This window comes from Mus pahari, chromosome 4 (genome assembly GCF_900095145.1).
Source record: "Mus pahari chromosome 4, PAHARI_EIJ_v1.1, whole genome shotgun sequence".
Taxonomy (NCBI): domain Eukaryota; kingdom Metazoa; phylum Chordata; class Mammalia; order Rodentia; family Muridae; genus Mus; species Mus pahari.
The window spans coordinates 93082011-93104494 of NC_034593.1; the positions used below are offsets into that span (position 1 = coordinate 93082011).

Genomic DNA, 22484 nt, shown 5'->3' on the forward strand with positions numbered 1-22484 from the left:
CTCAGCAGTTTATCCTGTGTAATAGATAGTAAAACATGAATAGATAAAAGCATGGGTGCTTTTTCTCCCACAATTGTATAGATTATATTAAGTACCTAACTAATCTTTATAGAATGCTTGTTTATTTTCTTCCTCTTGCTACAACAAAAATCATCCAAGAGTTTGATTTAAAACACATATACCTCGTACTCTTAAAAGCTCTGGAGGAACATCGTCAGGACTGATTCCACAGGCTTTGGGTGAAGAATTCATTCATTGCCGTCTTAGCTTTTAGAGGGTAACCTTCTTGGCACATCATTCTAGTCTTCTGATGATCTGATTCAGCTGTTGTGCTGTCTCATCTGCATCTGAGTGCTTGAGTGGTGGCTCAGTGGTTAAGAATGTTTGCTCTTGGGCTGGTGAGATGGCTCAGTGGGTAAGAGCACCCGACTGCTCTTCGAAAGGTCCAGAGTTCAAATCTCAGCAACCACATGGTGGCTCACAACCACCCATAACAAGATCTGACTCCCTCTACTGGAGTGTCTGAAGACAGCTACAGTGTACTTACACATAATAAATAAATCTTAAAAAAAAAAAAAAAAAAAGAATGTTTGCTCTTCTTCCAGAGGACCAGAGTTCAGGTCCAAGGCTTAATTAAAACTACCTGTAATTTCAGCTCCCAAAGATCTAATACTCTTTTAAAAAAATCTCCTGTGGGTACCTGTATACATACATATACCTGCCTCATTCTTACAGGTTCACCCTGAATAATTCAGAAATCATTCTCTATTATGCGCCTTAATGGGATCTTCCTCCTCTCCCTCCCCCTTTTGAGACAGGGTCTTAAGCCCAGCTTGTCCTGGAACTACGCAGATTAGGCTGGCCTTGAACTCAGAGATTTGCCTCCTCTGCCTCCCAAGTACTAGGATTAAAGGCGTATGTCACCACTGCCCAGTTGCAGTTTCTTTTATCAATTCATAGGCTTTGAAAGATTAGCATTTCTTTTAGGGCTGTCAGCTAACCCTCCCTGTATTATAATAAAAATTTTAGTGGGAGCGTTTTAATACATGTTTTCCTTTCCCAGATGTGTATCATTTTTCTCCAGGGAAATAAGTCAAACTGCTTTGCTTTGTTCATGTCTTTGGTCTTTTTTGTAGTACACAAGCGGTTTCCAAATGGGTTTTATGCAGACTTTGCTTCATTTCCTTTTGAAGAACATTAACCCCTGCCTTCTCCTTTTTTTTTTTAAGTTGGTGTAATACGGTGTCCAGTATGTCGTCAAGAATGTAGACAGATAGATCTTGTGGATAATTATTTTGTGAAAGACACATCTGAAGCTCCTAGCAGTTCTGATGAGAAATCAGAACAGGTATGCACCTCAGTTCTTCTCTATAGTCATATATATTTTTCTTGTTGTTAAATGTAAATTATAAGAAAAATATTTAAGTAATTTAGGTACTTCTGCTATAGGTTTATCTTTCAAATTAGAAATAAAAGATTACTCTTCCACACCTTCTGACTTGGTAGAATAAAATAGTTATTGTTTAAACAGTTAAGCTTTATATGGATTTATGTTCTGAATATTAGATTTTTACCTATCTAGATGTTTTATTGCTAAAGAAATATTTTTGAAGATTAAATGAATAACAGTGATTTTATGCTTTTGTATAATTCATGTTTTTAGGAGCAAGTTACAAAGTTTTCAGTTATTTTGTTAATCTACATTTGGCAAATGTAATATAGATTAGTGTTTATTTCTTTTTTTAGGTATGTACTAGTTGTGAAGATAATGCAAGTGCAGTTGGTTTTTGTGTAGAATGTGGAGAGTGGCTGTGTAAGACATGTATTGAAGCACATCAAAGAGTAAAATTCACTAAAGACCACCTGATCAGGAAAAAAGAAGATGTCTCAGGTACGATACGTATAGTTGCTGTTTTGCTGTTTTTAAAAAACTTGTGCATATGTGTGTGTGTATACATATGTACACAGCTATGCCGCAGTGCTTATTTGTGGAAGTCAGAGGACAACTTTAACAGGAACTGGCTCTACATTTGAGTCCCAGGGATTGAATCAGGCTTGGCAGCATATGCCTTTATCACTGAGATGTCTTGCTTGTCCCTATACACATAGTTTCAATGACACATTTAACTTTTTGAACTTAAAAATAGCATGTTCTGCTTATTTATGATCTTTGAATACTAGCAGTTAAAAAAATAGAAAAAATAGTCAAAAATCTTATTGTTTAAAAATGTTTTATTTTGTTACAGAGGCTGTTGGAACATCTGGTCAGCGCCCAGTGTTTTGTCCTGTACATAAACAAGAGCAGTTGAAACTATTCTGTGAAACATGTGATAGACTGACATGTAGAGACTGTCAGCTTTTGGAGCACAAAGAACATAGGTACAGAAGTCCTGATTCTTTACTGAAAAGTATTAGAAATAGTACTGATAAATTTGTTCTTATATATTGTCCTCATATTTTGTCTTAGTGTATTTAAACCCAGATTTTATTTCTTGAAGCAATATATGTTTGATAAGACTATTTTTCATGTTCATATCTAATTACATGTGTTATTAATGTGGATTTGTGTTTATAAGATTGTAGTTATGTTATTTCCTTGTTCACTAGTTTTATGGTTGAAATAAGATTTTTCCAAATGCAATATATTTAGGCTAGAAGCTGTGTATGATATGAAAAGTCAGTATTTGTATGGAGGTGACTGATAAAAGTTCTCATGTATACCATGTTTTAATAGCTAAGCATAAATATACTGGTTTCACATTTGATGTATAATTGCAGGAAAACTATATAAATAAGTAAGCACTACTTAGTATAATTACTGTTAATGTATAATTTTTTATTAACCATATTTTACCTGAACCAGCAGTATTTATTCATATCTTTGCTTCATCAGAATTGTATTAGATTTGTAATAGAATTTTTAATTAGGCACACAACAGGATTTTAACAAGCATTCTCACATTCCATGGCATCTGTTTATTACAAATAATAGGTGTAATAGTTTGATCTACAAAAACTAGAATTAGAATAGGTTTTATAAACATTTTCTAAGTCTACTGTCAAGAAAGGGTAGTAAATAAGTATCTACTCCAAACTCCAACTAATCTATATTTTTCACCTCCTCCTCTCCATCTTTTAATGAGCTCTTGCTGACTTACCCAAGTTGGTTTCTATTTTATAGTCTTCTGTTTCACTCAGACTCCTATTTAGCAGAGATTTTAGAAATGTACAAGGATGCCTGGAGTGAATCTTTTTTTTTTTTTTTTTTTTTCTCGAGACAGGGTTTCTCTGCAGCCCTGGCTGTCCTGGAACTCACTTTGTAGACCAGGCTGGCCTCAAACTCAGACATATTTCATGTCTCTCATCTGCAACCCGACCAGTGTTGTACCTGAAGTGACTAACTTGTAGAGGACTTTACCTTTAAGGGCAAATCACAGTGTTATTTGTCCTCCAGTTATCTTAGTAAGACATTTATCTTTGTCACAGCTTCAGCCAGATTTTTCCTCCCTCAAATTTCTTATACAGTGTTTGTTTGCTTGTTTGCTTATTTATTTATATGTTGATTGATTGGTCAATTTTTCAAGACAGGGTTTCTCTGTGTAGCCCTGGTTGTCCTGGAACTCATTCTTTAGATTAGGCTGGCCTTGAACTCAGAGATCTGTTTTCTTTTGCATCCTGAGTGCTTGAATTAAAGGTATATGCCACCACCACCCCGATGTATTTATTTTTTTTAACTACAGTTAATTATTTGCGGAGGGGGGGTGTAAAGCTCAGCTTGGAAGCCAGAGTGTAGCTTTGCAAATTTGTTCTCTCCTCCTAGCATATGAGTCCCAGAAATTGACTTAGGTTGTTAGGCTTGGCAGTAATTGTCTTTACCCTGCTGATTCATCTCTCAGGCTATCTCTTTATAAAGCTGTGTTGGTGAAAAGCATAAGAAGAGAGATGGTATACCCTTCCCCAGGACAGATTACCTTCATTGGTCATTGCTCACAGGAGTAGATGGCCCACAGGTGGCTGTCCTGGGACTCACTCTGTAGGCGAGGCTGGCCTCTGCCTCTGCCTTCCAAGTGCTGGGATTATAGGCATGTGCTACCACTGCCCGGTGACTTCAGACTTTTAAGGATCCTCCTGTTTCTTTTTCCTAAGTGCTGAGATAACTAAGTGTTGTATCCTACCCAACCTTAATGTTTGGTCTTGAGTATAAGGGTGTTGGGGGTGGGGATAAACCTTTTCTTTTCCTTCTCCAACATTCAGCTTTAGGGCGTTTCTGTTTTTATATGTTTGTTTTATTCCCAGTGTGAACAGCTCTCTGACACCAAGTAGATGTTCTTTAATTCACTTAGAGCACCTATATACCTGGAGTTTGTTGGGTTCAACTGATTAAAGGTTCTTTCCTACTTCAGATACCATTGTAAATTGGGTTATGATTCACACAGAACCCTAGGATTTCCTTAATTTACAATTGAGAAATATGATGATATTTTAAAATACAAATGAATAGCCATATGATGAGATATATAGGGCAACTCTAGGAGAAGGGATGTGTTTGTTAGTATACATATGTTCTCTGACCTACAAGTTCCCTACATTTTGCCTTTTTTAAAAAGATGTAGATTCCTTAGCTAGGCATGACTATAAAATCATTGGTCATTTGTGACCATCCCAGTCTTCAAGCCATCCCTTTTAAGTGTAGAGGGACAATGATGAAGTTCCCTAGTGATATAGTACTTAGAATGACCCCCATTGTTAAGAGAAATACCACAGTACCACATTTTGTGTTTTCACTTTCATTTTGTTTCTGACTGTTTGCTTTTTGAGGCTGTGTAATCTAGGCTGACCTCAGAATTGCTTGGGTAGCTTATGCTGGCTTCAAACTTGCTGTCCTGCCATAGCCTCTCGGGTTCCAAATGTGCAATCAGCCGAGGCTTGCAAGCCCATTGTACTTTGCCTGGATGTATGATTGTGGAAAGTATTTTAAAAGCTCTGTCTGGCCAAATGGTGGTGGCACACGCCTTTATTCCCAGCACTCCAGGGCAGAGGTAGGCGAATCACTGAGTTAGACGTTAGCCTGGTCCACAGATTGAGTTCCAGGATAGCAAGGGCTATACAAAGAAACTGTCTCAAAACAAAACAAAACAAAACAACAACCTCAAAAGCTCTGTTTCCCAGTAATAAAAAGACGTTATAAACTGGTCTTTCTGCTTTGAGGCCTGTTATGTTAAAATTTTTCTGCATTTAGTTGAAGTATGTTCATAAAATTTCAGTAGCAACAATAAAATACCTTGGTTCATTTATTGTAGGAAAGGTGTAAGTTTCAGTGTACCATACTTTATATTATCTTATTTCTATTTTTTTCTTCACCATCTGTTCACAGGACCACTTTTACTTCTGATACCATTTTCAGAATATAGTAAAAATGTGATTGGCATACTCTACAGAGTACAGCGTGGTAACAGCCTTCTAAAGATCATGATGGTCACCAGCCATATTTATTGTCTAAAACTGATATTTTGCTCACCTAGAGTAGTTTGATAGATCCTAATCAAAAGATGCAGCAGCTCTTCAGTTGATTCCAAAGTTACCCTTATGGGAAAGGGGGGACTTGCTTACAGATATAACGAGTACTGGTTTGTATTCTTCTATAAAAAATATTTACATGTTATAAGATAATCTAGTGGAATTTTCTTTCTACATTATAATTTCTTTCAGTACTTGGACATGTGATAGTTGTTTCAGGTTTCAGGATTAATTATCTCCTCCAGGGACACAGCCTTGACTAATGTCTATTAATGTAGCTCTGTTTGTCCTTGAACTCACTTTGTAGGCCAGTCAGGTCTTAAATGCATGGTGCTTGAATTTTGTATTGGGATTTTTTTTTTCCCCAGCACTATGTGGTATGCAGAAGATGGTATTATGCTCTCTCAGTAGTAGACAATTACAAAGGGCTATCTATACTTTCTAGTAGTTGTTAATTTAACATTTTTTAAATTTAAAATTTTGTGCGTGAGAAGAGGGCATGTGTGTGTGAACAGTACATGTTTGGAGGTCAGAACAATGTTTCACTAGTTCGTTCTTTCCGCTTTGTTTCTGGGACAAAGGTCTCTTCTTTCTGCACTGCACTACATATTCTACGCTGTTTGGCCTATAAGCCCATTGTCAGTTCTTTTTTTTTTTTTTTTAATGTTTTTTGAGACGGGGTTTCTCTGTGTAGCCCTGGCTGTCCTGGAACTCACTCTGTAGACCAGGTTGGCGTCAAACTCAGAAATCCACCTGCCTCTGCCTCCCAAATGCTGGGATTAAAGGCGTGTGCCACCACTGACCGGTTCCATTGTCAGTTCTATCTCTGTCTCATCTCACTGTAGGTGTGTGGGACTACAGATGTAGTGCTTTTACTTGCTCTGACACCTCCTAGCCTGCTGGAAATTTTACTAGTGTTAAGGTGCTAATGATAGTCCCATATATAAAATAGACATCTTTTAAAATCCAAAAAAGGATCAAATAAATCCTGGGCTTTTTATTTAGGTTTTAGGATAAGTGATGGAAGCAATTTTTTATCTGTGAAATACCATACTCGGCAGGCTATTTCTAAGAATTCAGCCATTTGGACAAGCCTTTAGAAACTTTCATGAGTTTATTAGTGAGCCTCTATTGAGCACATATATTCACCATTGCATTTAAATCACTCTTAGTACTGTTAATATAGTGTATTATTACACTTGACCTGCCTGCAACAAGTCTCTTAACCAAACCATGACAGTAAGATGGTGATTCCATGAAGGCATGGTACAGTTGACTCTTTCTACATAGAAATGTGTTGGTGATGGGGAACCATAGTAAAGTGGGGAAACATGAGCAAGAGCAATCACTGAGTTTGACTGTTGGGGCTGTTTGATGCGTTGGAAGCTAAGACCATACCATGGACTGTTGAGGTGGTGGCATTACTTCTTTCAAGTGTTCCTCCTTGTTAGTCTTCCTGACCCAGTCACCTTTTAAATAGTCCGTACCAGGGTTGATGCGCAGAGAATATATTGGCACTAGCTGCTTTTTTTTTTTTTTTTTTGAAATTGTGTACTAGGTTTATTCTGTCTTGATAATGTCTGTACTTGGAGTAGTTATAGTGGTTTCCAATTAACATTTCAAGATTGTCCTTCAGGTGAACTTCCATGCTTCTTTTGTTTGGTTGTTTATTTTGTTTTTAGAGATAGGCTTTCTCTGTGTAGTTCTCATGCTATACCTGGCCCTTAATATTTAGTTTATTTTAAATTAGGTTTTGTCTCATATTTTGACATTTGAATATTCTTTGATCCTGTTGAAATTTCAGTAGGTAATGTACTAAACATTCAACTGTTAGGATTTCTCTGTGAAACTTTCCTAGGTCTCAAAGCCATTTTTTAGACATTACATTTTTGGTACAGATTATATCTCATCACAGTGTGGTATCAATGCATATTTGTGTGTAAGTATTACTATAATTTGAGCCATAGGGGTCTTTTTACTTACATAGAAAGTACACTGAACAACAAAGAGACAAGTATGCAGAAGAAACTAGAAATTTGTTGATTTAATGAATAATTTATAAAATGAAATCTATTATTCTAGTATCTGGTAGCCAAGGGCTCTGGACTTTAGTATTAAATCTAAATTTCTAGCATTATAATTAGAAAATTTGAGCACATATCAACTATTGACATTGTTAGAGTAAAGCTACATTGGTATCTTTATTTGATAGAATTCCTTTAGAAAGCCTCATGAAACATAGCAGGTAATAAAACTAGATGCAACTTGCATGTGCATTGTGACTATAGATCTATTTTTAAAATGCTTAATTAGGTTTGTGGGAGTACATAAATTTTATAGTATTTGCTTAGAACATGAATTTGATTTACAGAACTCAGTCTCTGAGTTTATATACATTAGACTGGTAGCAGTGTTTGGGACTTTAGTAATTTTGATGGTATTTTGTATTATAGTATGTTGTATTTTGAAACTTAAATTGTATGTATCTTATACAGGTTTAAAAAAAATAGAATCTTCAGTTAAAACTTCTGATGTAAGTCAGAGCACTTACAGTTTTCTGAGGAAATTTTTCTTTCATAATGGCTGTTTCAGGCAGGTGGCATTAAATGGCTGTTGTAGTACTAGACAGGTGACCAGCAGATAGTTATTTCAAGGTTGTCTCATGTAACTCACTTCCTAGGTCTTAATTATAAAGTTTCGGTTTCAAATATAGTTTATTTGTTTGTTTTAAGGTATCAGTTTTTAGAAGAAGCTTTTCAAAATCAGAAAGGTGCAATTGAAAATCTGTTGGCTAAGCTTCTTGAAAAGAAGAATTATGTTCATTTTGCAGCTACACAAGTGCAGAATAGGTAAGCCTTTTGCATAAAAAATATAATTTTGTTTTAAAGTTTGTTAAGAAAGAATTCATCCAAATTAAAGTTACTTTCTTACTACATTAGACATACGTAGAAGACACAATTTTTAATAGATAAAATGATACAATTTGAAGTTGGTGTATTTATTAACTAAACAAGTTTACAAAAAAGTATAAAAATTTTAGGATATGTCTTTGATCTTCTGCCTTGTTTGTTTGTTTGTTTGTTTGTTTGTTTGAGACAGGGTTCTTCTGTGTAGCCTTGACTGTCTTAGAAGTCATTTTGTAAACTAAGCTGGTCTCAAACTCAAGAGATGTACCTGCATCTGGAGTGCTGGGATTAAAGTCATTCACCACCATGGCTGGACATCTTTGACCTTTTATAATTAATAAGACTTCAATGTATATATTCTTTGAACTTGGAAAATGAGTTAATATTGGAGGGGACAGAATTACAAAATTAAAAGCAGAGATTGTGTAGAAGATGCAGTGTTAAGACAGAAGGATGACTGGGATTTGCTGCACACCAGCCTAGCTTAGGCTTAGTGTGAGACCATCTCATGGAAATAAGAGGAAAGTTATAGAGCACGGCTTCCAACATCTTTATCTGGCCCCTCCTCTGTGCTTACACACACACACACACACACACATGCCGCTTGCGCACGCACAGATGTAAAACATGCACGCATGGGTACGCACTCAAAACAACAGAAAACCCAGTAATGAACAAATATATTATCAAACAAGCATTCAGAACTACTTATTTCAGTAGCAGTATTATGTTAAGATGAATATATATAATACAGATTTGGTGTCCTACATACTTAGCTACTATTACCATCATCCTCATTATAATTATTTTTAAAGATGTTCTTTTTTTTTTTTTTTAAAGATTCACTTTGTGTTTATGAGTGCTTTGTCTGTAGCATGTCTGTTTACCACATGCATTTCTAGTGCCTAAGGAAGTGGTGAGCCTCCATGTAGGTGTGGGGAATCAATCCTGGGTCCTTTGCAAGAATATGTGGTCTTAATCACTGGGCCAACTCTCTAGCCCTCATTATTTTATCACTATTCTGTTTAGATACACTTATAAGCAAACAAGATTATTTATAGGATGAGTGGTAAGAATTTCTAAAGAGGGCCTGTTTATTAGGTTACAATTTTTGACAGGCATACTTTAACCTGGAAATTGCTAAAAGTATGAATAGGGTTAGATTGTATTTATTGTGTAAACTCAACATTGAAGCTTTGTCTTGAATAGTAAAATCTATTAGTTTGTGATTGTTAAAATGACACATAAGAAGATGTACAAAGGTATTAAGTATTTGAATGAAGGAAAATAATAGTTTATGTATAATGGAAATATTCATCTTTAGTGGGACTAAAAGAAAATAAAAGGCAAGATGGGAGAGATGGTTCAGCAGTATTTACTTACTGTCCTTCCAGAGGATCCAGAATTGTTACCCAGAATCCATCTTGGTGGGTGCTAGCAACGAATCCAGGTCCTCTGCAAGAGTATTAAGTACTCTTAAGTACAGAGCAATCTTTCCAGCCCACATTATTTTCTTTTTTAATTTAGAAATTTTATTTTATTCGTGTGGGTGTTTGCCTGTGTGTATATATGTGCACACTGAATGCCTGGTGCTTGAAGAGACCAGAATGAGAAGTTGGATCTCTTCAATTTCACAAATACTTGTGAGTTGCCATTTGGGTTCTAGGAATTGAACCTGGGTCCTCTGCAAAAGCTCTTAACCTCCGAGCTGTGTCTAGCTGCCCTCCTCCCATTAGTTTTTAGTGTATATGTTTTCAAGTACAGTAAGTCTGAGACTGGTCTCTTTCTAGTGTGCTTTATGACTTCTGTTTTTTGGTTAGGTTTTTTGATGTTGGATGTCTGTATATCTTATGTTGGAAGTTTGCATATTACTAGTGATTAGTAGCATTATTTTTTATTTTCTATTTACTTTAATAAGGACAGAATTAAATATAATTTGCAAATAAGTCTAAACAAGCCATGATATACAGTCAAAGGAGGAAAAACTATTATATTGCTGAGAGTATTAAGATTGCTTGTCTATGTATTTGGGTAATGAAAGGCAGTTTATACAAAATTAGAAAAGATGAAGGCTACATACTATGGATAGTTTTGACATTTTACTTAGTGAGATTGCCTGCTTCTCATTTTATAAATATGAAAGTAATCCAGCACTTTATAGTTGTAACTGAAACTACAATACATGTAATTGTAGTAGGTGGAGATATTTATTTCTAAAACATTTAGCCACTATTAAAAATGGATTGAGAGTTTCAGAATCTTTGGAAATACAACACATTTCTTAGCAAGAAAAGAAGCCCTGGGTCACTGCTAGCAGGCATTCCCTCAACCTCCAATTATTTAAAATGTGTTTTTACCATCAGCAATGTAAAGCCAGTTTGAGAGGAAATTATGAAACAAACTTAATTAGAACCCCCATTTGAAGAGATAACATTTGAAGTAAAATAGATGTTGCTTTTTAAATACTTGTTTTTTGAAAGGTCACCTATTGATTCCGATGTTATTCTTTTGTTGGCAGAAGTATTTTTAAATGGAATTCAAAAAGGATTAATCAGACTAAATGTAGTAAATTTAACACTTAAGTCAGTAGTGCTAGATATTTGTACATCATATTCATGCTATAGCAGTTTGAAATTGTTCTACAGATGAACAAACTGGGCTTCGTGAGCTTAATTTAAATTATTAAATATTGAATTCAGTCTTCGTATGACTTCTTTAGATGTGATAAAGTAGTTACGTCTGTTAAAACCTAAGTCATGCACTTTGACAAATTTTAACTTTACTTTGTATAAAGTGTCTAGTTGGGTGAATTTCTGTATCTGTTGATTCAGACATAGGTTGAGTTGATGACCTAATGGTACATTTCTCTTATTCAGGATTAAAGAAGTAAATGAGACTAACAAACGCGTAGAACAGGAAATTAAAGTGGCCATCTTCACCCTTATCAATGAAATTAATAAGAAAGGAAAATCTCTCTTACAACAGCTAGAGGTATGGTTTAAAGCAAAAATTAAAAATGCTTCTCCTGTTCTTCAGCTGTTCTCAATGTTTTTTTAAAGTGCTCTTAAATGGTTTGGAAATAAAGTAAAATAGAAAATGTCTTTTTGTGTGTGTGTTAATTTTCTATTCAGAATGAGAATTTATATTTAATTACTTTGTAGTTCATTTTAATAACACTGGTTGGCTTGGAAATCGTCATGCTAGTCTTGAACCTATAGAACCTATCTGTCCCCAGTGCTGGAATTAAAGGTGTGTACACCGTGCCTGACATATGCCTGACATCCAACACTTTGTTTGTTTGTTTGTTTTAAAGCCATATAACTTGGTAATAGTGATACCATCTTAGGAAAGAATTATTTTACTAAAACATGATGTAAATGAAGATAAAGCAAGCTCTTAGAATTATTTCCTTTCTAGCAAGAGGCCTCAGTTTAAATTCTTTATATAAATGCATTTGAGCTTGTGATTGAACGATTTGTGTATTTCTGTAATTGGTCAAAAATGTTCCACATTTTGAATTATATAAACCTTAATTAATTCAGCATTATTTATTATGTTTCATATTTTGAAATTAGTATGTGAATAGTTTCTCAGGCTCTTGTGTAGTTTTGAAATCTAAATGAAATGAAGGTTTTAGGCTTTTTTTTTTTTTTTTTTTAAATTCAAGTCAGGGTTTCTCTGTATAGCCCTGAATATTCTGAAACTCATTCTGTATGTAGACCAGGATGGCCTCAAATTCAGAGATCTGTTTGCCTGGGATCTCCTGTGTTGGGATTAAAGGCATGTGCCACCACTGACAGCCCCAAGTCAAGTTTTGATTAAATCTTTACTGCAGTTTGATATATTCTCAGAAAATTTCAAATGTGAATTTTATAGCAGTTAAGGTTTTTAAAAGGTAAACATTCTTATTTGAAAATTTTATGCTCTTATGTAGGTTTATATGATATTGAGGGTATACATTATGTGCCACTGAAAAGTTGTAACTTTAAAGTATGTAGTCGAATAATTTCCATTAACCTTAGATTGTTCATAGAGTTTTTTATATTCTATTTATTCATAGACCCCTTTAAAGATATGAGACTCATAATTACATGCAAATGAAAGAATCTTATGAGCACAATGACTTAATTTTAAACACATCTTGCATTGAAAAACAGTGGTGAGAATAAAAGTCTTGAACATTTTCTTAGTTGCTTTCCCTCTGATTGATTATGGAGTCATTTAATAATTATAGGTTTTTGCAGTAGATAGGGGTGCTTGTATATGTGAATTTTTTTTTTTTAATTCTTCAGTGAAGCTATTGTTCTATTTCAGAATGTTACAAAAGAAAGACAGATGAAGTTACTACAGCAGCAGAATGACATCACAGGCCTCTCCCGGCAGGTGAAGCATGTTATGAACTTTACAAACTGGGCCATTGCAAGTGGCAGCAGCACGGCACTACTTTATAGCAAGCGTCTGGTGAGACTTTTTTTTTATTATCTAATTTATTTTTTACCCAATGGATGAATTATTTACAAGTGTAAAATGTGTATATTGTAAATATAAGAACCTTTTCAAAGGATAAATATTTATTTTGGCAAATGTAACCATTTTTATATATAGATTCAGAAAAGCTGATCATAATAGTATATAACTATAATTCCAGCCTGCACTTGGAATTGGATTGACACAAGAGTTCAAGGTTAACCTGAATTTCATATCAATTCTCTGACTCAGAGCTGGAAATTTTTTATCTTTCTGTTGTTCGCACTTACTTTTGATTAATTGTATTTCTGTCATTTTCCTGGACTCTTATGCCATATGTAGTCTTTTGAGGATACTTAGTATCTTAGTGCAGTTTATTATCAAAAGTGGCAAAAATTCAAGTATGTGCTTTTCATGTGCTTGCTAATTTAGACGTTGACACTGTCTTCTGTGATATCTGGGGCTTTATGAACTTAAAAAAATGTCTCTAGTATGCTTTTTCAATTAACATTTAAATTTAATACTAAGGTGAATTTTTTTCCCTTGAAGATTACTTTTCAGTTACGTCATATTTTGAAAGCACGATGTGATCCTGTTCCTGCTGCCAATGGAGCAATTCGTTTCCATTGTGATCCCACCTTCTGGGCCAAAAATGTAGTGAATTTAGGTGAGAACTTATTTCATGGATATGATTTGGACTATAAAGTTGAAAGGAGAAACCATTTTAGCAGATTCTTGATACAGTTTTTAAACTATAAGATGTGAATGATGTAAGAAATGTGTTAGGTATTGGAAACTCTCTTTAGGTCTAGGCTGTTTTTTAGGTCTTAGTGCTGGGGCTTGAACCCTGTCCTCCAGCATGCTAACCATGCTTTCTACTTAACTCCTCAGTCCTGGTGGAGTGCTTTTCCATGGGATCCATTTCTACCCATTCTTTTTCAAAATTAATATTGGCTTAGTAAATGATTGTTCTCTGAATAATTATTTAGATATTTAGGAGTTTAATTATATCATATGGTTCAATGGCGAAGGAACTTGAGTTTACTAAGTGTTATAACCACATTCCAAGGAATGTTAGACAAAAGGAACTCTTTTTCACTGGGTAACAAAATAGATTTTGCTTTTGTTTCTCCATATTGTTGAACTAAAGACGATGGGTGAAAGTTGGAGAGTAAACAAAAAGCCAAGCAAGTGACTTTTATAATTTTAGCTACTAAGGAGACTGAGACAGGCGGTTTCCTTGAGCCTATGCATTTGTAAGACCCCTTCTCTTACAGTAAAATGAAATGAAACAGTATGACTCAGAATGAAGTCTCCCATCCATTTGAATATTTCCACTTGCAAAGTAATCACGCCCTTGAGATTGGAATTTTACTGTTTAAAATAACATATTCTTTGGGCAAACAGAAAAAAGATACTCAATTTTGACTTTAGATGTAACACTAGAAAATCACTATTGTTTGGCTTACTAGAAGAGAGAAGGGGGTGGAGGGACGAATGAATGTGAGTGTGTGAATATGTGTGTATTTCATTTTATACTGCATTTTCAAAAAGTTTTTTACAAAAATTACAACAAGATTTTTTCTTTGTGGCCAGCCAATATTACCTCAAAGAAAATGACTATAAAAAGGATGGAAAATAACTAGTTTAAAGGTATAAATTATTTAAAGTGTTCAGAATTTCCACAGAAAATTATTTGGTAGTTGGGTATTACTTCACCCTTAACATTGGCAATTCAAAAGCAGATGGGGATCGCTCAGTGGTACTGGCTACCCTTTAGAGGACCCAGATTTAATTCTCAGCACCCACATGGCAGCTCACAACTCCAATTCCAAGGGATCTGGTAGCCTCTTCTGATCTCTTTGGGTAAGCAGGCATACAGTGGTTGGTGCACAGATATATATAGTCAAAACACCTGTACACATTTAGAAAGGAAGGAAGGAAGGACGGAATGAAAAAAGGAAAGAAAAGAAAGGAAGTTACAAAGAGAAAAAGAATAAGTATAGAATAGAATCAGTATAGCAACAATCATAAATATATCCTGGAGTCTTTGTCATGGAAGAATTGGTTCAGACTGACTGGATCCTTCCTCTAATAATGTCTCTTTCAGTCTCCAGCCAGCTAGCCTGGGTTATGCAGCAGCAAAGACACCGTGCCTCAAACTAGCTGGAAAGGTGAGGACTGACATCCAAAGGTTGTCCTCTGACCTGCACATGTGCACTGTTGTGCATGCCCACAACCATCCACGCCCCCTTCCAAAAACATGTACATGCATATATATACCACATCCACACAGGTCTAAGAATAGATAGTGTATTCTCAATAATGAACTTATCTGTGGGAGGGTTCAAGGGGCTTCTGATTAGCATCATCAAACCTAGCTCTAATTTGTGATGTACTGTTGGATGCTCTGAGGCGCTAATTGTCAGAAGGAGGAAAAGATAGTGATTCATCTTTGAAGTGGGCAATTTAGTTGATTATTTGTAAATCCTTCTTATTTTTTTAAACCCTCAGGTAATCTAGTAATAGAGAGTAAGCCAGCTCCTGGTTATACTCCTAATGTTGTAGTTGGGCAAGTTCCTCCAGGGACAAACCACATTAGTAAAACCCCTGGACAGATTAATTTAGCACAGCTTCGACTCCAGCACATGCAGCAACAAGTGTATGCACAGAAACATCAGCAGTTACAACAGATGAGACTGCAGCAACCACCAGCCCCTGTACCAACAACAACAACAACAACACAGCAGCATCCTAGGCAAGCAGCCCCACAGATGTTACAGCAACAGGTAAGCATTGTGCTCTTCCATTACAGACATTGAGATGACCACAAGTCTATACTTACTTCTCTGCACATGAATTACACCATACGAGTTACTAGGTGAAGTTCAAAGGTCAGAAATATGGGGGAGTTTAAAGAATAATGGTATTAAGTAAGATCATGGGAAGCAATGACATTTTGCCCCTTGATATGTTATATGCTGCCCCCCCCCCCCACACACACACACACAGAGTTGTGAGCCAAAGAACCAGATTGTTTGTAAGCTTTGCTGCGTTAGGCATTGGCTGAAATTATCCTTTCCTTTGGTGTTGTTTATATGCTGCATCACAATCAATATTGTTAGCATTGTTAGCTCCGCACAAGATGAGGTAATGTTACCTCCATTTCCCTCCCTCCCACCCAGAAAAGGTAGATAGAAAAAAATTTGAGTGACTTTTTATAGTAATTATCAGTTCTGTAAGTAATGGGTTTGGAAAGAGAATATGGCCTAATAGTGTACTCCTAATACTACTTAATATTTATACCTTTCTGTTCTAACTGAATGACTGTTACTTTAACATTTTATGATTTGAACAATAAATTTATAGAAATATTGTATCAGCTGGGCATGGTGGAGTTTGCCTCCCATCACCACTTGGGAGGCAGAGGAAAGTGGATCTCTGAGTTTGAGAATAGCCTGGTCTACGTAGTGAGGTCAAGGACAGCCATGGCTACAAAGAGAAACCCTGCCTCAAAAGCCAAAAAAAAAAGGAACTACTATATGAATTAAAATGTCTACTTTTTACAGCCTCCAAGATTGATCAGTGTGCAAACAATGCAGAGAGGCAACATGAACTGTGGAGCGTTTCAAGCCCATCAAATGAGACTGGCTCAGAATGCTGCCAGAATACCAGGGATCCCCAGGCACAGTGCCCCTCAGTATTCCATGATGCAGCCACATCTCCAAAGACAAGTATGCCTAGAGTTACATTTGTAAGAATCATACAATTTTAAAACTAAAAGATCATTTTTTATAATTAGAGTTGTTGATGAGGGTCTTTGATATTTATGATAATTTGATGTTTTACATATATCTGCTTGCCCAGAAAAATGTACATTCCCATGAAAATTTGTCTCTTTAAACTTATAATATGGATTAAGATACTCTGGTTTATCTAAACTTATTAATAGAGTGAAAAGTCAAGGAACATTTAGTCACAAATGATAATTCTTAAAATCAAGGTTAGAGTTTTCCTGATACAGTTAATATGCTTTTAAACATGACATTTTGATCTTGATAACAAAGAATTTTTTAATAAGGTTAACTGTGTGTGTATCTGTGTTTTTATATATTTTCTTTCCTATACTCAGGTGTTATTCTTTTTAGATGTGCCTAATCTTATGAATTACTGTGTGTTAGGGTGTAGGTCTGTTGTAAAATGGTTGAAATTCTGGGTTTGATCTATTACTGCCAAGAAACTCCCAAGATGATTCTGGTGGTGGTGGTGGTGGTGGTGGTGGTGGTGGTGGTGGTGGTGGTGGTGGTGATGGTGTTGATGATGTAAATTATGTCAGGTTTAGTGGCTTTAATTGTTATTCCAATGCTAGAGAGGTAGAGGTAGGAGATCTAAAGTTCAAGGTTATCCTTAGCTTTATAGAAAATTCAAGGTCAGCCTAGGCTATAGTAGACTTTGTCTCAAAGGCCAACTATATAGGAATGGAGAAATGGTGATTAATGCACTTGTTACTTGCTACTCTTCCAGAGGACCACATGGCAGGTCAAAAATATTTCCAAAAGACCTTAAATATGTATGACCTTAATCCTTGTAATACTTCTCTTAATGAAATCAGAATGGGATCATTTATCCATAATTCAGGGTTACTATGTAAGATTATGTCACTGTTTAGGACTGCATAATAGTAGAGCTAGAAATCAATGTCATAGTTCCTTTCTGAAACTCATGAATTTCTACCATATCAAGTTACATTTTGTAGTTCTTTTTTTAATTTGCTAAAAGAATAAAGAATCAGAGAGGAATATCTTCAAAACTGCTTTCTGTGTCCTGCTGTTTGTAAACTTGATGGCTTCTACATCTTCATACATCCTTATTCTGAAGATCATATCAGTAGGTTGACAGATTAACAATTATTTGCAAATCTGTTTTTCTTTAGATAGTACATAAAAAGGAGTGAAAAATGAAGACTAGTTTAAACTATTCTCTTGCATATGAGAGGCCCTACTTTGTCAGTTGCAGGTACTTTTAGTTTGGAAAGTACACACTAAAAATAGTTATAATTGTTGCTAAGGTATGGTTCAGAGATGCTGACAGAGCACATAATAATAGTACCTTCTTTTCTAAACAGCATTCAAATCCAGGACATGCTGGACCGTTTCCTGTTGTGTCAGCACACAACCCAATCAACCCAACAAGCCCTACCACAGCAACTATGGCAAATGCAAATCGAGGTCCCACCAGCCCGTCTGTTACAGCAATAGAATTAATACCCTCAGTCACCAATCCAGAAAACCTTCCATCGTTGCCAGATATTCCACCTATACAGGTTTGTATTTAAGCTAAGCAAATCATTTAAAATCTCATACTTATTGAAGAAGATATGTGTTTCAGATTTTGTTTAGTTTCAGGACCCATATTTCCTTGATCCTTCTGAAGAGTAAAGGATACATATGTAAAATTTAAAGTTTCTGTGCCTGTTTTAAAGTTAGAAGATACTGAATACATGTAAAGAGTATCTAAACAGGTATAATAATAGACCAAAATTAGCTTTGTTGATATGCTAATTCTCCATACTTTTTAGCACATTCCAAAAGCAGGCCTCAGTCAAATAATACGCATTATAAGAATTTGTAGCCTAAAAGAGACCCAGGACCAAAATGGGTTCTCATCTTTTTATTACTCTTATTTTTGATCCATAAGTCAGGATAGTCCACTCATATAAAGCACTTGGGTAGAGAATGGCTGTGTTTAAATATCAGGCACTTTGGAACGAATACTGAAAGGGAACAAATAATGATGAAGAAGAAAATGAATTGCAAAGTGCTTCTGAGGTTTTCTCATTTCTTAAAGTTGAGACGTTTTCCTAATAATGTGTCTTCCATGTCTTTTGACATTTCCGGTTTACTTGCATTAAAATTATTTTCTTAAATATAAATAAAGTCTTGAGGATTCTACTGTTATTTTCCCTTATTAGAGTTGGAGGTCTCCATGGCAGCAAGGAACAGTAAAGTTGCTAAAATAGTTGGACAGTCTTGTTTTGTTTTGCTGAGATAGGTTTTTACATATCCCTGGCTGTAATGTCACTGAGATCCTCTTTCTGCCTCCTGAGGTAGGTTAGAAGCCATGTGCCACCAAGACTTGCCTTTGTGAGAGTTTTTTTTTTTTGAAGATTTTTTTATTATTAGATGTAAGTACATTGTAGCTGTCTTTAGACACACCAGAAAAGGGCGTCAGATCTCATTACGGATGGTTGTGAGCCACCATGTGGTTCCTGGGACCTTGAACTCAGGACCTTCAAAAGAACAGTCAGTGCTTTTAACCACTGAGCCATCTCTTCAGCCCCTTTGTGAGAGTTTTAAAGGATGTTTTTATAACTTGAGTTATTTGAAACCACTGACTTCTTGTGATTCTTTTACTCTATTACAGTTTCTTGATATTTTCCCCTCTCTTTTTGCTAAGGGAATGGTAATAGTGCTGAGAATATTAGACTATAGAATAGAATAATTGTTGGAATGTAAGTTAAGAAGTTGTATTTGTAAGTTACCTTATAATTAGCAAATTGCTTTCTTGGACAACATGTTTTGATGCTTGAAATCACTTGGTAGAATATGTACTACTGCTATTTATAAGGAAAAAGTGGTGAGTCGTTTTCTTATGCAGGTAGTAATTGGAAGTTGATTCATACTGTTGCTTGCAAATTTACACTCTTCATTATAGCAACACCAAAAAGATGGTTAGAGATTACATGAAAAGTTAGTTTTGTCGTAGTTTCTCGTATGTTTGCCAGATTGTTCTGCTATCACCCCTAATTCTCCGTGTTTTCATGGTTTCAAAAATATAACATTGGCATCCTTTTCTATTTTCTTCTATTCTGACTCCCGTGTCTTACTCTGGACATTTTTTTCTTTTTTGTACGTAAAATATGTGGCCTTTTATGCTTGCCCTTTCTTCACTTAGTGTATAGGTATGTCTGTTATAACTTAATTACTTCTATGGCTGAATAATATTTCATTGTATAGAGTTCTCTTTCTTTTTTCTTCTTTTGAAGATAGGGTCTTGAAGTGTAGTCTGGTCTAGAATCCACTGTGTAGCTCAGGCTGGTTCAAATTAATTTTCTACCTCACTGTCTCACATGGTAGGATTACAGGCATGCACCCCAAACCTGTTTCTGACTTTGTATCTGTGGCAGTGTGTTCATGTATTAGTTGATAGCTATTTCAATTTCTACTTTTTGCCTGTAAGGAAATAATAGTAATATGAGCTTCTGTCTATAATAGTGGTTCTACCCCTTCGTAACTTGCTACCTTTTAATACACCTCCTCATGTGGTTCTGACCCCCAACCATAACTGAAATTTTGCTAGTTAAGATTCTTAATTTAAATACCTGATATCCAGAATATGTGATAGACAACCATTATGAAATGCCATTTAACCCCCAAAGGGCTCACAGCCCACAGTTTGAGAACCACTGGTAAGTTATTTCTCTAAGATAAGGTAGAAATAAACCTGAATAGGACAAAACAAATGGACAGGGAAACCAAAACAAAACAGAAAAAGAACCAAGGAATAAACAAAAATGCATATAGATGGACAAGCACACATAGTCACACCACAGAAACAAATCCCATAGAAACAAAATTGGTAACCATAATATATTAGCAAAAGACCTTAAAGGTTTTTTTGTTTGTTTGTTTTTGTTTTTGTTTTTCGAGACAGGTTTGTCTGTATATTCCTGGCTGTCCTGGAACTCATTCTGTAGACCAGGCTGGCCTCGAACTCAGAAATCCGCCTGCCTCTGCCTCCCAAGTACTGGGATTAAAGGTGTGCACCAACACGCCCGGCTCAAAGTTTTTTGTTTTTTGTTTTGTTTTTTTAAAAAAAACTCAGACAAAACATGATATCAAAAAAGAAAAAAAATAATCCTCCAAAAATGTCATACCATTGTGTTGGCCATCTACTGATGGGCATGGGACTTCCCTTAGTATGGTTAAACTTTTATGTTTATGAAGCTGCTGCCATAACATAGATGGTGAGGCATGTGGCTCAGTGGTATAGTCCTTATGTAGCATGTTCAAGGAACCAACTAAACTCCCTCCTTCCCTTCCTCCTTCCCCACCTCCCTCCTTCCCTCCCTCCCTAAGACAGATTCTCAATTTATAGCCCTGGCTGACCTGGAACTCACCATGTGGAACAAGTTGTCCTCCCCATTTAGACTCATCTGCCTCTCTCCCCTAAGTTCTGGGAATAAAGGCTTGCACCATCATACCAGGTTATAAAGTTGTCGTACAGTGACTGAAAAATAGCAACAAGAAATATAGTACACACACACACACACACACACACACACACACACACACACACACACACCAATATCAGTTATTATTTTCATGATCAGATTTTATGTTCTGTGTACAATTGTTGAACTTTTACGTAATTTGCTCTATTGCAGGTTTGTGTAATCGGCAACATCACAGGCATGAATGATGGCTTTGTGTTGTGAGTGGCATCATTAAGCAATAGAATAGAGAATAGTTTAAAAAGCCCAGAATAGTCATGTGTTCTAAAATACTGCTTTGTTCTGTGGCTATCCCATTTATAATGATATTCCAATAAATTATGTAATGGAACTGACATTAGATTAAGATTTCACATAGAAAATATAGCATTAATATAAATCAAAGTAAATGAATAGTACAAATAGTAAGTTTAATACAAAATGTAAATTTTTGTATTTTTGAACAATCTAGAAAATAATCTTACTTAAGTTCATGAATAAGTTGTGTGGTTTGTTGGTCAGCATAATGATTTTGTTTTAGATGTGAAAATAGTATCAGCAGTGGTTTGAAAATATAAAAAGGCACGACTGAGATCATAAAGTACAGAAGAGAGGCAAAATGGAGTTGGTTAGGAATTACTGTTGTGTATAGCCTTCTTACTAAGATGCTGTTATCTTGATAATTAAGATAGCTAGAAAATAATAAAGTGAGGATATAAAAATTACTGTGCACGATGTGTATGTATGCACACTATACAGTTACATGGGAGCCAGAGGTAAAATTTGTGGTGTCACATTTCTCTTCACCCATCTTAGTGTGGGTTCTGGGAAGTAAATGGAGAATGTGCAGCACGTGCTTCTGCTGGCTGAGCCATCTTAGTGATGCTAAAGTGAAAATCCTTGAAAAATTAGTTTGCTTTCATGAGAAGGTAATAGGAGGTGGTAAATTGAAGCCAGAATTCTTCACACTTTAATGTTTCCCATTAAATTGTTTCAGTGGTGTGAATATATGTACCTCTCCATCTGCATATGTTTCTTAAGGTTTTTTTTCTTGCTTCTCTTTTGTTTGTTTGTTTTCTTGTTCATTTGTTTTGTCCTATTCAGGTTTATTTTTATCTTAGAGAAGTAACTTACACACAAAAAAGCTTATAGACCAATGGTTTTCAACTTCAGGGCCATCTATTTAATTGGAAAACAAAGTTACAGGTAGAGAATATTAAAGGTGGGTATTGAAGGAGTTGAATAGGGTTATCATTTTCCCTATTTGTGAGGTTTTTTTGTTGTTGTTGTTGTTTTTTGTTTGTTTTTTTTTTGTTTTGGTT

The 22484-nt window shown here is 35.5% G+C and overlaps 1 protein-coding gene across 2 annotated transcripts in view; it reads left to right on the forward strand.

Moving 5' to 3' along the window:
• Positions 1 to 22484, forward strand: part of Trim33 (tripartite motif containing 33) — a 71643-nt gene that overhangs the window by 28737 nt on the left and 20422 nt on the right. For both annotated transcript variants that reach the window (XM_021195792.1, XM_021195793.2), the window contains exons 2-11: positions 1230 to 1348; positions 1747 to 1891; positions 2247 to 2379; positions 8250 to 8366; positions 11300 to 11414; positions 12738 to 12884; positions 13440 to 13557; positions 15405 to 15679; positions 16460 to 16624; positions 18016 to 18213. In XM_021195792.1, coding sequence (XP_021051451.1) covers positions 1230 to 1348; positions 1747 to 1891; positions 2247 to 2379; positions 8250 to 8366; positions 11300 to 11414; positions 12738 to 12884; positions 13440 to 13557; positions 15405 to 15679; positions 16460 to 16624; positions 18016 to 18213 — 1532 coding nt within the window. The remainder of the gene's footprint in view (positions 1 to 1229; positions 1349 to 1746; positions 1892 to 2246; positions 2380 to 8249; positions 8367 to 11299; positions 11415 to 12737; positions 12885 to 13439; positions 13558 to 15404; positions 15680 to 16459; positions 16625 to 18015; positions 18214 to 22484) is intronic.